Here is a 16293-nt window from a genome sequence, read left to right as displayed (position 1 = left end):
ACATGTCTCTTTTATTCTAGACTAAATGTAGGATAAAATACTTTGAAGTTAAAAGAATAAAAACACTGATTAAATTATCCCAAGATTACCTCATAAGTAATAATCCTCACTTAGCGTAATTAGAGAATCTTTCCCCATGTACACATTTGTTCACTATTTCTTTCAAGACGCTCATTATCCACCTTTTAAGTTGTATCGTGAACATAATCAAAACCATTCATTCAACTATTTTATTTTTTAATATTTTATGTATTTATTTGACAGAGAGAGATGACAAGCAGGCAGAGAGGCAGGCAGAGAGAGAGGGGGAAGCAGGCTCCCTGCTGAGCAGAGAGCCCGATGCGGGGCTCGATCCCAGGACCCTGAGATCATGACCTGAGCCGAAGGCAGAGGCTCAACCCACTGAGCCACCCAGGTGTCCTGATTCAATTATTTTAAGTTTATCTTGTATGTAACTTCATATTCTTATTCATGTCAAATGAATATGAAATTCTCAATAATTTACTTTGATCAACTAGACAGACACTTAAAAACCATTGTTTGTTCAAATAAAACTGAATATGAAACCCTGATCATTTAAAAATAAATTTGATAGCATTCAACAATCAGTCACATTGCTATATCTAGTATGTGTTAAATCTTTTAGGGTGATTCTTAGATATTGATATTGTTTGGTTCATATTATGATGCACAATGTGTTCTAATTGTGGCTTCTCCACTGAAGTAGCCCTAAAAGAAATCTAGAGGGGAAACCCGTCACAACCAAGACACCAGCATGTACCCTACTGTTAGCTGAGCTGTGAGCCCCTCAGGTCTTACAGACTTCTTTGTATTTGTGTCCGGGAACCTCCCTCAGCCCGGAACATGATCATGGCGATGATGATGATGATTTCTGGACTGAGGGACTGAGGAGTGGATTAGAGAGTAGAGCCTACACATTGTTTCCCCTTTGATCTGAAACCTATTAATCTTGCTGGTGATTATGAGCAATCTTATTACCAGTTTTTGCCACTTTTAGAGTAGATAAGTCACCACCTCTAATCTTTCTCACGTGTGTTGACAGAACTCAAGGGCACTTAGATACACCTTATCAGATGTACAGCACAAAGGAGAGAGGTTGTATCAGTTGCAAATTGGCTGAGAAAGAAAATAGTTAACATACTAAAATGTATTGCGACGGGCCGTCATAGCATTGGTCAGGAGCCAGACATTTTACATGTGTTTTTAGTCCTCATTACCCATCAAAAATGATCGTATTGTTGCTAGAGAAAACATTAGGGAGGCTAAAAGAGAGGTTAAAGAAACCCAAATTCACAGAGGCAGCAAGTGTTTCAACCAAGAAATTTCAATTCTGGACTCTCTCACAATCCAGTGAGAGAAAGTATCATTAATTATATAATTTCATAAATATTTAATTAAAAATGTGTATATGATATTTACATCTAACTATATTCATTAATACATGTAATATTCACCAGGGAGTGGGTGAACTGCATTTAGGCTGATGTCTGAAGGATGCGCACGCATTTGTCCAGAGAAAGAGAGGAAGGACTTCAGAAGTTACCTCTTGGCCTACAAAGAATATCACTTTTTGTCCTTCTGAGAGCTTCTGAAGGCAATGGAAAGAAAGCCACTTTCTACTCTAGGAATTTCCTGTGAGGCTTTAACAGCTGGAACAGTAGACGCATCATGTCCAGAAACACCATTTTCTAACTTCATGAGGCCAAGAATCAGGAACATTGAATCAGGGCCATTGTGCTTGGTTGGAGTTAGCTCTAGTCAACAACTCGCCATGCCAGGTCCAGTCAGTAGACAAGAGGGCAACTCTCCTTATCAGACCTGTTTGTCCTTTGCTTCTAGAATTATTTTGTAACTTCCCAGAGATAATCCTTCCTATTTGTTAGCAGAGACTCTTCCTTATACACTCTTTTTTTCTTTTCCATTTAGACTGAAATAATATTATTACTCTCGGGAAACTGTTCAAACTTTTAAAATTTCTCAACTCCTGGGGGCACCTGGATGGCCCAGTCATTATGCGTCTGCCTTTGGCTCAGGTCATGGTCCCAGGGTCCTGGGATCGAGCCCCGCATCAGGCTCCCTGCTCAGCGGAAAGCCTGCTTCTTCCTCTCCCACACCCTGCTTGTGTTCCCTCTCTCACTGTGTCTCTCTCTGTCAAATAAATAAATAAAATATTTTTTAAAAAATTTCTCTACACCTTAATAGTCAGACCCTTTTTTACTTCTTTAAAGATTTTATTAATTGACAGAGCACAAGCAGGCAGAGTGGCAGGCAGAAGGAGAGCAGGAAGCAGACATCCCACGGAGAAGGGAGCCCGATGAGGGGCTCCATCCCTGGACCCTGGAATCACGACCTGAGTCGAAGGTAGCCACTTAAGCCACTGAACCACCCAGGTAGCCACTTAAGCCACTGAACCACCCAGATCCTTTTTTAATATTCAGATCCTTTTCATCATCTGAGTGAAATTTCAGCCCATAGTCAATCTGGTTATCGATGTCAAGCTATCTTTGAGGGCAAAAATAAGATACAGTGTAATCCCATGTTAAGCTTTTCACTAGCACAAGTGTCACAACACAGATGCCTACAGCATTCAGGAGGCTAAGTCAATGAAAAAAATGTGTCCTTTAAGGACTGGGGACCACAGAGTCATTGTCTTATCTAAAGGAGGTAGCCAGGATTCAGGGCAGCAAATTCTATGCAGAAATTTGGTCACAAGAACAACATTTTAGTGTTGTTCTTGAAGAACAACAGAAGAAAAGACAGCAACTCAGATTCTTATATATTATCTCCATAATGTTAATGTTGGCATATAATTTGTTGTAATACCATGCATTCCTAATCACCTATGAGCTAAGACATGATAACCTTGATTCTAGCTGACAGGATCTTAAATCTTAGAAATTCAGCATACACTCGGTGAGCACCTTCTCCATGCCAGGTACTGTGAAAGGTACCAGAGACATTAGCCAGATACAATCCAGCACCTGCCTTTGAGTTGCTCACTTTCTGGTGACAGAAATGTGCATGATGTAAATTGTTATTATTTAGTAGGAGAAAATGAACTAAATCATCCAGTGCCACACATACTTAATTATAAATTATCACAGGTTCTGTAAAAGAAAAAATAGGTAGTACAATTAGAGACCAGGAAAGGGGTAGGCTTGTATTTAAGGTGACATCTAAAGGATGAGCACATATTTACCCGAAAGAAAGACAAAGAGGGAGAACACGCCAAGCCGAGGCAGTGCTATCTGCCAGGACCTGAGGTTGGACGGAACTTGGCTGGCTTGGGGAACTAAAAGGTGGCCCCAGAGAGTGTTACATAGTATCAAGGGGAAAAGTCATACACAATAAGATTGGAGAGAGAAGTGGGGTAGATCATATATGGACTTGTGGTACATGTTAAAAATTTTGTGAAAGAAGCAGCTGTGGTTAGGATTTTCAACAGGCGTATGGCAAAGTAAGATCCAAAGTCTAAAGGCATCATTCTGTATACAGGTCGAGAAATTGATTGGGAGGGTAGTCTTGCACCAGAATCCCAGTGACCAGTTAATAGGCTAATTCTGGAGTCTAGTTTTATCCTAGGGTGATGGCATTAGAGACACAGGGAAGAGTGCAAACTTGGGATATATATTTTGGAGGTAGTAGGTGGCTGTTGGAGTATAAAATGTGCACAGCTTAGGGGTATAGAAGATGATACTGGATAGGTAGACTGGGAAAATTCATAAATGACTTCAGCTGCCATGGTAACAAACTTGGACTTTATCTTATGGGTAAAGCAACGCTCTTGAAAGTTTTGCCAAATGAATTAATACAGCTGGATTTGTGTTGAGCAAATAGTAACCAGACTCGGTCTCCTGTCAAGATTTTATGGTCCAGCCATATCTAGTCTTCTTTTCCATATGCCATCAGTGTAATCACCATCAATAAATCGTCAGCTTCTAAGAGCATTAAAGTCCGTCTTTGTTTCCTATCTGTAAGGCTGATATTATGACTATCATGTCATTTCAAGTTTGGTTGTATTCATTCCCATTCATATAAAGATGCTCTGTCCTGTGAAGATATGTCAGTGAATCTAGATATAGCTACTCAACTCTCCTGTCTTATGGCTTCCGTGCTCAGAACCCCATGCGGTACATGGTGCATGTTGCTGCTGTGCCCAAATGCTTCATTGATGATGGAAGCTTGTGCCTTATTCCACACTCCCATCTGGAGAGCCCAAACATGCTGGTGCTATGCAAGCTCACGTGAGTGTGAGTAGACCAGACTCGTCCTGATAATGTGCAGTTAGCTACGACAGTAGCTAGTAATCTACAAAATGAAATCATCTGTATAGGAATTCAGCAGCTCAGCTTTGGCTTCTGGAAATGAGGGATTGTATCCATCCTTTTGCTTAACAATGAGACAGAAAGACAGACAAAACATATGAAATAGCAGTTTTCAGACACTGAACAACAGACGATGCAAGGGAATGCTCCAACGGAGGAGAAGAACAAATGAGGTGGGTCTGTGTGTACCCAGGCTCACTGCATGGAGAGAGTTTCCAGGACAGCACGATGAGGGTGAACCCAGGCAGAATTCAATAGTCCTTTAGTTAAAGAAACAGAGTTTAGACTTTTGGTAGGCCGAAGTGGCTGGATTTGCAGGATGGAATCCTCAAGAGGATGGTACAGACAACGAGAAGGAGTTCTTAAGAATCTACATGGAGGGCTGTCAGGTCTTCAACTCAGTGTTGATCTGCACATGCATGTGAGGAGAGTATTAAAAGTATGGAAAATACCACCAGAAAGAAACAGGCAGAACAGTCCCTGGACCACACACAGAGAAATAGTTTATGTTCCCATCATTAAACAAGAAAAGACCTAACAAGTGGGCACTGAGTAGAGGTAAGTCAACAGAAGGCACAGAAATTGGATAAAATTAGTCCAGACTGCAGACTACTCAGAAGGTGATAAAACTTTAAAAACAAGACTTGAAAGTATCCAATCAATTTCACATCTCTTCACTGTGTGCCAGTGTAACATATTAGTTACAAGAATGCAACAAAATTCAGCAACCAATATGTAAAACTCACAAGGCTAATAAAGATTAACAAGCATTAGAAGGAGCAGGAAATGTACTACCCATAGCCAAGAAAAAACTTAATCAATAGAAACAGACCCAGAGATAAATGATAGAACTGGCCGGCAGAGACATTCAGACAGCTATTATGAAGATTCTCCTTATGTTCAGAGCATGATGAGGAGAGAGATGGAAGACATGAGGACACACAAATGGAAACTCTGCAGATGAATATAATGGCTGCAATGGAGACTATACCAGATGAGATTAACAGGGGATATTATACATAACAATGGAAACTACCCAGGTGAATCATGAAGGTAAGAGAGACTGAACAAAATGAACAAGACATTGGTATTCTATGGGACAATATCCAGTGATGTCACATATGTGTAATTGGAATCCTAGAATGAGGAGAAACAGAAGAAATATTTGAAGACATCAAAGCTGAAATTTTCCAAATGTGATGACAGCTATAAACCTACAAAAGTTTGACAAAACCAAGAGGAAGGAACATGAAGAAAACCCTTACCAAAGCACATCATGATCAAGTTACTAAAGACCTGTGATGAAGAGAAAATGTTAAAAGTTGTCAGAACAAAAAAAAAAAAAAAAAAAGAAAGAAAGAAAATAAAAGACCCAAAAATGAAAATAAGAGTGACAGCAGACAGTGGAAACAATGCAAGCCAGGAGATAATTAGGGATATCTTTAAAGTACTGGTGTGCAGTGGGGGAAGGGCATTTTGTCCCCTTAGTATTCTGTACCACAAATATCCATTTAAAATAAGAAAAAAGAAATACTGTCTCAAGCATAGAAATAAGAAGTAATTTCCCACTTGAAGTCCAGAAAAACACATGAAAGGAAGTCTTTTAGTCAGAAAAAAAATGATATTAAAAGACTATTTGTATCCACAAGAAGGAATAAAAGGCTTCAGAAACGGGTAAACATAGAGAAAGTTTTTCCTCATTTTTAATCTGTTGAAAAGACAATCATCTAAACTTCAAAGCAAAAATAACAAAATTTATTAGGGGGGTAGTGTATATGCAGAAGTAAACTGTATGCATGATGAACAGTAGCACAAAGACCAGGAGAAACGGAAATATACTATTGCAAGTGTCTTACAAGTGAAATGGCATCATATTATTTGAAGGTAGACTCCGATAAGTTAAAGTCATATATTGTAAACCAAAGGCACTAATAAAACAAAGAAAAGCTAATAAAATAATAGTGGAGATAAAAAGAGATACTCGATTAATCTAAAAGAAAGCAAGAAAGAAGAGAAAAAGGAATAAAGACCAGATGGATAAATAGAAAACAAGAGGAAGACGGTCGACTTAAACTCAGCCGTATCAGTGATTATATTATGAGCAAACAGGAAGAACACTGCAACTAAGAGATTGTAAGCCCAGATAAAAAGAATTACCTTACTCTATGCTGAATTTGAGAAATCCACTTTAAAGACAAGGATGGGAAAAGGCAGAAGATGGAAGAAGATACACCACACGAACATGAGTAACACAAGAGGGTATGTGATATATTGTTCTGCTTCCGTGACCTCAGAGGACAGAGGAAAGGAGTGACAACCGCAGATCGGGAGCTGCTGGCCCAGAGAGCAGGGGAAGGTTCTAGCTGGAAATGGCACAAGGCAACTTCCCAGAGCAAGAAAACTGCCCTGTACCTTCATTGCGAGGGTAGCCATCCCACTCTACACATCTGTCAAAATGCAGCTAGCAGTATACTTAAAACTGGTGGGTTTTATTGTACGTAACTTCAGTCAAGATGACGGAAGGAAGGAGGGAGGCAGAAAAAGAGGAAAAGGGAAGAATAGAGAAGAAAAGGAACAGGAAGAGAGAACAGGAGTGAGAAATTAATCATTTGTTTTAAAAAAGCACAATCACTTCCGTAAGAACGGTTTCCACAAAGCCTTCACCCCATCGTGTTAAACATCTGAGCCCTTTTTTCCGATCCTTTTTGTCGGCCCATGTCTCCACTCTGATGGTCTCCCCTTTGACGTCTAATTTATCAAGCTGTTGCACCAAACAGAAGGTAAATGCATCCCCAAGAGAAGTTCCTGCACCGGCTGATGACCGTGAAGCTCGCCTGAGTAAACAAGGCACGGCTCACACATTTGCTGTCCACGACACGGACCTCCCCCTTCCTGACCTCACTTGCTCCATCTCTAGCCGCATCTTCCTCTTGCTGTTGAAGATGCACCCAAGTCTCGTCTCTCCATCTTCCGCATCTCCGTTCCCTCCCTTCAGTGAGGAAGACCAGCTTCGACACCCTCCTTCTCTCCCACCGGTCAGGACACCGGAGTATATGTGGGACTGTTAACAGCGGGTCTTCAGACACGCAGGGGACGGGAGGAGGACATCTAAACGTCGGATGGTGGACACATTTCATAATCCCAGCGGTGACCAGACGGCGTAAGGGAGCTGGGCTCCAAGGCTCTGGGGATCGTCGGGGTGATCACAGGATGGGGGGGTAAAGTGAAGAACTAGGGCTGGGGTTGTCAGAGGTGGGAGAGAAGATATGAAATACAGAAGAAAAACAAAACAACATAGAAAAAGCTCTGAGTGTACTCACATCCAATGCTAACAGGCAATTAAATGAAAGAGATCTTGTCAAGCACTATAGAGAAAATAGAAATAAAACCCATTCTCCTAGCTTGAGGTGATTTTCTGGTCAACAGTGATTCAACTCTCTGATGATACCTAGATACTAATCATTTAGATACCCTAGAAAATGAACTTTCTAAACCTTACTGAATATACTAGTCACTTTCTGATTCACTTCAAATCACCATAGACCAAAGCCCTTATAATTGCATAGACATAGAAGTGGGCGTATGTGAATTTTTCCAAATAATGAAGGTTCACTGTTGAAAGGCATAGATATCTCTGTAGAGACGTTGTGTTCCCCCAGATTTGAGGATGATAAAAAGTTGTCCTCACTGACTGTCCAGGTGTTTCTATGGCTCTTTTTCTCCAGGTGCTTCTTACTCTGACCACACGTTCCCTGTGGAGAAGATGGATGACGCCATAGCTCCGGGCCAGGAATACACGTACGAGTGGAAGATCAGTGAGGGCAGCGGACCCACACACGATGACCCTCCGTGCCTTACACACATCTATTACTCCTATGAGAATCTGATACAGGACTTCAACTCTGGGCTGATTGGACCTCTGCTCATTTGTAAGAAAGGTAAGGAAAAAAAAGAGAGCGAGAGGGCAACAACTAAAATTGAAATGGTAAGGTATACTATAATGAAATGAGAATTGGGAGAATCTTGGAACCTTTCTGTAAATCAAAGGGAGAAGCACAGAAACCAGATCCTTGCTCACATTGGTATTTGAGGGTTGGAATATTCCTGTTTCTTCTAATCCTTCTTTTTTCTCAGTCCTGGGAGACTCTCCCAAGTAAATCCCTGTCTGAGAGTATGTTCTGATACCAGGTCCATAAGATCTCTAACATTTACCTCAAGGCCAAGTCTTTTTGAAAGTATACATCCTATATATTGCTGAGAGTACTTGGAAAGAAATTTAACATACGACCCAACAATCGCACTACTGGTATTTACCCTAAAGATACAAATATAGGTATCCAAATGGGCACGTGCATCCGAATGTTTATAGCAGCAATGTCCGCAATAGCCAAACTATGGAAAGAGCCTGGATGTCCATCAACAGATGAATGGATAAAGAAGATGTGGTATGTATACACAATGGAATACTATGCAGCCATCAAAAGAAATGAAATCTTGCCATTTGCAACAATGTGGATGGAACTAGAGGGTATTATGCTGAGCAAAATAAGTCAATCAGAGAAAGAGAATTATATAATCTCACCGATATGAGGAATTTGAGAAACAAGACAGAGGATCATAGAGGAAGGGAGGGAAAAGTGAGACAAGACAAAACCAGAGAGGAAGACAAACCACAAAGACTCTTGATCTCAGGGAACAAACCGAGGGTTGCTGGGGGGTGGCAGGATAGGGATGGGGTGGCTGGGGAAGGACACTGGGAAGGGTCTGTGCTAGGTGAGTGCTGTGACGTGTAAGCCTGACGATTCACAGACCTGTACCCCTGAAGCAAATAGTACACTGTATGTTAATTAAAACATAAACAACCACAATAAACTACACTGTGGGAAATGATGTGATAGACTTGCCCCCTGTCCATACATACACACATACACACATTCCTAATTCATTTACTCACTGCACAAATACACATTTGCATTGCCTGGTATATAAAAATACTGTGGTGACACTGAAAAAAATTCAAATTTATAAGAAGCTCTTACTTCATTTTACTTTCATTTACTGTCAGCTGCCTTTCTCAGCTGAGAGAATGGACTAACCTTGACCTCCACAAATTCTTTAATGCCTCATCACACGTTCAAGCAAGGTGGCTGTGTGGGACTCGGAGGGTGCCTTGCCTGCTGAGCTGAAGTCCCTGTTCATTGGCCTCTTGACACTCAAGAAAATGAGTACTTTCACTAAAGTCCTGACCATCATCACATGTGTTTTCTTCGTGCCTGGTCAAGTTTACCTCTAAATCCCATTCCTCAAGGCTATGAGATGTCAGAGAAAATCCTTACTGTGGCACTAGGATTTTAGTAAGCCCCCGATCACTATTACTTGATAGAGATGCTACTTTTTAAAGCTTTATTTGTTGGGGCACCTGGGTGGCTCAGTCAGTTAAACATCTGCCTCCAGCTCAGGGTGTAATCCCAGGGTCTTGAGTTTGAGCTTCTCATCAGGCTCCCTGCTCAGTGGGAAGCCTGCTTCTCCCTCTCTCACTCCTCCCCCTGCCTGTGCTCTCTCTGCCTGTCAAATAAATAAAAATAAATAAATAAATAAATAAATAATTTATTCTTCCAATCCAGGAGCATGGAACATTTTTCCATTTCTTTGTGTCTTCCTCAATTTCTTTCATGAGTACTTTATAGTTTTCTGAGTATAGATTCTGTGCCTCTTTGGTTAGGTTTATTCCTAGGTATCTTGCTCCTGGATTGGAAGAATAAATATTGTGAAAATGTCTATGCTACCTAAAGCAATCTACACATTTAATGTAATTCCTATCAAAGTACCATCCATCTTTTTCAAAGAAATGGAACAAATAATTCTAAAATTTATATGGAACCAGAAAAGACCTCGAATAGCCAAAGGGATATTGAAAAAGAAAGCCAACGTTGGTGGCATCACAATTCCGGACTTCAAGCTCTATTACAAAGCTGTCATCATCAAGACAGCATGGTACTGGCACAAAAACAGACACATAGATCAATGGAACAGAATAGAGAGCCCAGAAATAGACCCTCAACTCTACAGTCAACTAATCTTCGACAAAGCAGGAAAGAATGTCCAATGGAAAAAAGACAGCCTCTTCAATAAATGGTGCTGGGAAAATTGGACAGCCACATGCAGAAAAATGAAATTGGACCATTTCCTTACACCACACACAAAAATAGACTCAAAATGGATAAAGGACCCCAATGTGCGAAAGGAATCCATCAAAATCCTTGAGGAGAACACAGGCAGCAACCTCTTCGACCTCAGCCGCAGCAATATCTTCCTAGGAACATCGCCAAAGGCAAGGGAAGCAAGGGCAAAAATGAACTATTGGGATTTCATCAAGATCAAAAGCTTTTGCACAGCAAAGGAAACAGTTAACAAAATCAAAAGACAACTGACAGAATGGGAGAAGATATTTGCAAACGACATATCAGATAAAGGACTAGTGTCCAGAATCTATAAAGAACTTAGCAAACTCAACACCCAAAGAACAAATAATCCAATCAAGAAATGGGCAGAGGACATGAACAGACATTTCTGCAAAGAAGACATCCAGATGGCCAACAGACACATGAAAAAGTGCTCCATATCACTCGGCATCAGGGAAATACAAATCAAAACCACAATGAGATATCACTTCACACCAGTCAGAATGGCTAAAATAAACAAGTCAGGAAATGACAGATGCTGGCGAGGATGCGGAGAAAGGGGGAACTCTCCTACACTGTTGGTGGGAATGCAAGCTGGTGCAGCCACTCTGGAAAACAGCATGGAGGTTCCTCAAAATGTTGAAAATAGAACTGCCCTATGACCCAGCAATTGCACTATTGGGTATTTACCCTAAAGATACAAACGTAGTGATCCAAAGGGGCACGTGCACCCGAATGTTTATAGCAGCAATGTCCACAATAGCCAAACTATGGAAAGAACCTAGATGTCCATCAACAGATGAATGGATCAAGAAGATGTGGTATATATACACAACGGAATACTACGCAGCCATCAAAAGAAATGAAATCTTGCCATTTGCGACAACATGGATGGAACTAGAGCATATCATGCTTAGCGAAATAAGTCAAGCAGAGAAAGACAACTATCATATGATCTCCCTGATATGAGGAAGTGGTGATGCAACATGGGGGCTTAAGTGGGTAGGAGAAGAATAAATGAAACAAGATGGGATTGGGAGGGGGACAAACCATAAGTGACTCTTAATCTCACAAAACAAACTGAGGGTTGCTGGGGGGAGGGGGGTTGGGAGAAGGGGGGGTGGGGTTATGGACATTGGGGAGGGTATGTGCTTTGGTGAGTGCTGAAGTGTGTAAACCTGGTGATTCACAGACCTGTACCCCTGGGGATAAAAACATATGTTTATAAAAAATAAAAAATTAAAATAAATAAATAAATAAATAAATATCTATTTATTTCTTTCAGAGAGAGAGAGTGTGTGTGTGCGTGTGAGTTGGCGGAGGGGCAGACAGAGTGGGGAGAATCTCAGGCAGACTCTGTGTCGAGTGTGGAGCCCAATGTGGGGCTTGATCTCTGGACCCTGAGATCCTGACCTGAGCCGACATCAGGAGTCAGCTGCTTAATCAACTGAGTTACCCAGGGGCCCCAAGATACTATTTTTTAAAATAAGAACTTCTTAAAGTTATCATCATGATTGACTGTTTGCCTTAAGTTTTTTGCTGTCTTTGAGTACCTAGTGAGAGTCTTCTGTCTGGGATGCTATTAAAAAGTATGTTCTTCCTTTCACAGGTGCCCTCACTGACAACGGGGTTCAGAAGATGTTTGACAAGCAACATGTGCTGATGTTTGCTGTGTTTGATGAAAGCAAGAGCTGGAGCCCGTCATCGTCTTTAATGTACACAGTCAATGGCTATGTGAACGGAACAATGCCAGGTAACATGTGGCCAGATGCCATCCAGCCACAGCGGAGTCATCAGTGCCTTTGGTCCGTTGTGTTTCTTGAAGTCCTACAGAAGTTGACCAAACTCATACACACTATTTTTCTTTTCTTTTTTAAGATTTTTATTTGTTTATTTAACAGACAGAGATCACAAGCAGGCAGAGAGGCAGGCAGAGGGGGGGGGGAACGGGCTTCCTGCTGAGCAGAGAGCCCGATGTGGGACTCGACCCCAGGATGCTGGGATCATGACCCGAGTCGAAGGCAGAGGCTTTAACCCACTGAGCCACCCAGGCACCCCCATACACACTATTTTTCAACTCCTGGTCAGAAAGATAATGTAATCCACTTAAGTGGGTCTCAAGATCCCATCATCTGTTCTTTGTTTTGTGTTGGATTTGGGCTTTTTTTTTTTTTAAACATTTTATTTATTTATTTGGCAGACAGAGACCACAAGTAGGCAGAGAGGCAGGCAGAGAGAGAGAGGAGGAAGCAGGCTCCCCGCCAAGCAGAGAGCCTGACGCAGGGCTCTATTCCAGGACCCTGAAATCATGACCTGGGCCGAAGGCAGAGGCTCTAACCCACTGAGCCAACCAAGCGCCCTTGGGAATTTTTTTTATGTTGACACTATTTTATTTGACCCAATATATCCAAAATGTTATCATTTTAACTTAGGATCAGTATAAAGTTATTTGTGAGATAGTTTTACATTCTTTCTCTTTATACTAAATCTCTGAAATTCAGCACACTTTACGCTGATAGTACACCTCATTCCATGTTCAGTAAGCGACAACCATCTCGGACATGCAGCTCTAGACTTTGAACTAATGGTGTCTGAAAGGGTAACAGAAGCCCCCCAGCAGGGCAACTTAAGTATTTAAGAGGTCAAATATAGAGATGGAGCACATGTACAAATGCTGCCCTACTTGGACTCTTGATTCATGAGAGGCCTTGAGATCCAAGAAAGCATTTCTAGAACATTCTTCAGAAGAGTATATTGTTATCATTTGCCAAATTCATGGCTGTTCACTTGTCAAAGTATTATTTTGAGAAAAGATGCATATATGGAGAAATTTTTTCTTTTTTCTTTTCAAAAATTTTTATTTAAATTCAATTAACACGTAATGTATTATTGGTTTCAGAGGTCAGCGACTCATCAGTCTTCTATAGAGAAAGAGTGTGCAGCTAATGCACGGGATGTAGGGGTGTGAGCAGGTTCCACCTTGCCCTGTGCCTCTAGGAAGACCTGCAAGATACAAGCTCAGTCTTTCCTTCAGTGAGTTCTGTGGTTCTTCTGCATGATGACCATGCCTTCCTCCACAGAGAAAGCCCTACAAAATACAAATTCAAGGTCGATCCCTAGCAGGAAGCATCAACAAAAAGAATGCAAGGAGTGGGGATGAGTAGATCAGGAGAAATACGCCACATACAAAAATACTAGGAGGTTTCAAAAGGCAATGGATGAGTGATGCCCAATGGCGTGTAGGACGTTCACTCTCTGTTTTCATGGAGCCTCTTGTGGAAAAGCAAAATCATAGCAACTCTTAAGAGAAAAACAGGGGCTCCTGGGTGGCTCAGTGGGTTAAGCATCTGCCTTCGGCTCAGGTCATGATCCCAGGGTCCTGGGATCGAGCCCGCATCAGGGAGCCTGCTTCTCTCTCCGCCTCTGCCTGCCACTCTGCCTGCTCATGTGTGTGCTCGCTCTCTGACCAATAAATAAATAAAACCTTTAAAGAGAGAGAGAGAAAGAAAAACAACAAAACTGACTCCCATCCAGACTTCTTCCATCTCTCTGATAGAAATGACTTAGAACCAAAGACCCTGAGGAAAAAGAACGGAAAAATGAAAACATTATTTTATTAAATAATTTCATACTCCATAACACTAAGCTTCTCAGAGGCCATTCTCTGTATTTGACAATCGCAACTGGCTTACTTCCTAAAGACAAAACTTGTCCAAGGTTGAGATCTGGACTTCATTTTTAAATTGTATTCTATTTCATTTGGCTCTCCCTTCCCACCTGGTTTAATACAGATGTACTCAGATGACTCTGGTTGTTACTCAGAGTCCCCAAAACTTCGTCAATTGACGTCTGTCTTAGGAGATCGGAGTCAAGCCTTGCTCACCTCTCTAGCTTGGTGTGGTCCTTGATAGTTAATTGTCTCAATGTGCCTATTTACAAAAATGGATTAGCCATCCATCCTTGGGCAGAGATTGTTAGGAAGTTTCTTACATATAAAAGACATTGCCAGTGCTATAATGCTTAGAGTCAAAGACACATTGTATCTGTGTCCTGGCAGAGTGAATCATTTCTGTAATTTCTGTATTTACATTTTATATTTCTCTAAATGTATAGAAGTCATACAAAAGCAAGTCCTATACAAAAAATTAATAACTTGATCAGGTCATAGAGTTTATGAATTTATAGTCAAAAAGAGTAGTTGGGACTTAAGAGAGGCAGGATAGGGGGCTGTCGTTAGTAGAAATAGAAAAGTTGACGCTTCACAATTGCCTCATGGAGCAAGGTAAATTAAGTCAATAAGACAAATGCTAATACAGATATGTTAAATGCTTAATCCAGTGTAAGAATTTCTTTGGAGTACATAAACACTTTTGTCAAAGCCTCCTACCTTCTAGCTTCTTGCTCGCAGGTTCTAGCTTCTTGTTCTCACCCATGATTTAGGAATCCCCGCCAGGTTACAGTGGTCTCCTAAAAAATACAAGCTCCTCAGCCTCTCTGTAGGTAAGGGACTGATTCTCAGCTCCATAATGTAGTATCTAAGGGCTATGAATCTGAAATTCAAAACCCAAGCCAAGGATGGGGGCTATGGTTGGAATCTCCCACCGAGCACATTAGCATTTCCCCAGTTACCGTGAGCACAAAGAAGGAACGAAACTCAGCTTTTATTCTGTTTCCATTACTTCATCCACTCAGTGCTCCTCGTGGCCTAGCATAGTGGAAATTTGTCCATTGCATTTAAGGAGAGTCTATACCCCACAGAGTAATTCACTGCATTGTCATTTAAACAATCAACAGGTGGTTAAAGAAGCAATCAAGAATTCCTAAAGCCTCTTCACATCTTTCCCGTAGGCAGAGCTTTGACCTCTGTCCAGCTGAGAGGATTAGACCCCTGAACTCAGCCTTACCTGATTAGACCTGATTAGACCCCTGAACTCAGCAGGTTCCGGTGACGCCTTCCGGCTGAGCACAAATTGATTCTAGAATGACCAATTGCCCAGGCTTTCAGACGGCTTTCCCAGTTTCAACACTGAAAATCCTGCACCCTGGGAAACTCCTCAATACCACGTAGACCAGGATGGTTGGTGACCTACGTGGTTCCCTCCTTGGCTTAATCCCTTAGCAATCAATCCTTGTGTTTCTGAGCTAACTTTGCTCATCTCCAGGCTCTGTTGTTGGCTCTCGAGCACCAGTCATTGCCGTGAGCTGTGATTGCTTGTTTGCCCAGCACTCCGATGTCCGTGCTGCCAGGGCAGGAGGCACAGCAGGAGGGTGGTCTGTACCCCCAGAAACCATGGCTGATGCACAGCAGGTGCTCAGTCCGTACCTGGTGAGTGAGTTGTTCGTTACAGAGCGCTGACTGCCTGTTGTTCCCCGCTTCCCTCTCTCAGACATCACAGTTTGCGCCCATGACCAGGTTAGTTGGCATCTGATCGGAATGAGTTCTGGCCCAGAGCTGTTCTCCATTCATTTCAACGGCCAGGTCTTGGAGCAGAATCATCATAAGATCTCGGCTATCACCCTTGTCAGTGCTACATCCACTACTGCAAACATGACTATGAGCCCAGAGGGAAAGTGGATCATATCTTCTCTCGTCCCAAGACATTTTCAAGGTAAGAAATTCTTCCAACAGTTTTACTTGTGAGTATAGGATCTTTCCATCCCCAGCACAAATTCCCTCATTCTCCTTTGCCTTTTCAAGCCACCCATGCTCCAGACATAGTGCCTTCGTCCTGAGAACAGAATTTCATTATTCTGCGCTTAGACTT

At 41.7% G+C, this 16293-nt stretch overlaps 1 protein-coding gene across 2 annotated transcripts in view; it reads left to right on the top strand.

Annotated features, from left to right (window-relative positions):
• Positions 1-16293, top strand: part of F5 (coagulation factor V) — a 67915-nt gene that overhangs the window by 15555 nt on the left and 36067 nt on the right. For both annotated transcript variants that reach the window (XR_004279979.1, XM_032317457.1), the window contains exons 4-6: positions 8072-8284; positions 12138-12281; positions 15916-16137. Coding sequence is in view for 1 of the 2 variants with exons in the window: in XM_032317457.1 (XP_032173348.1) it covers positions 8072-8284; positions 12138-12281; positions 15916-16137 (579 nt within the window). In the remaining variant the exon portion in view is untranslated. The remainder of the gene's footprint in view (positions 1-8071; positions 8285-12137; positions 12282-15915; positions 16138-16293) is intronic.

The sequence above is a fragment of the Mustela erminea genome, chromosome 17 (genome assembly GCF_009829155.1).
Source record: "Mustela erminea isolate mMusErm1 chromosome 17, mMusErm1.Pri, whole genome shotgun sequence".
In the NCBI taxonomy this organism is placed as follows: domain Eukaryota; kingdom Metazoa; phylum Chordata; class Mammalia; order Carnivora; family Mustelidae; genus Mustela; species Mustela erminea.
Note: the sequence above shows the minus strand (reverse complement) of the source record. Positions and strands in the feature narration are given on the sequence as shown.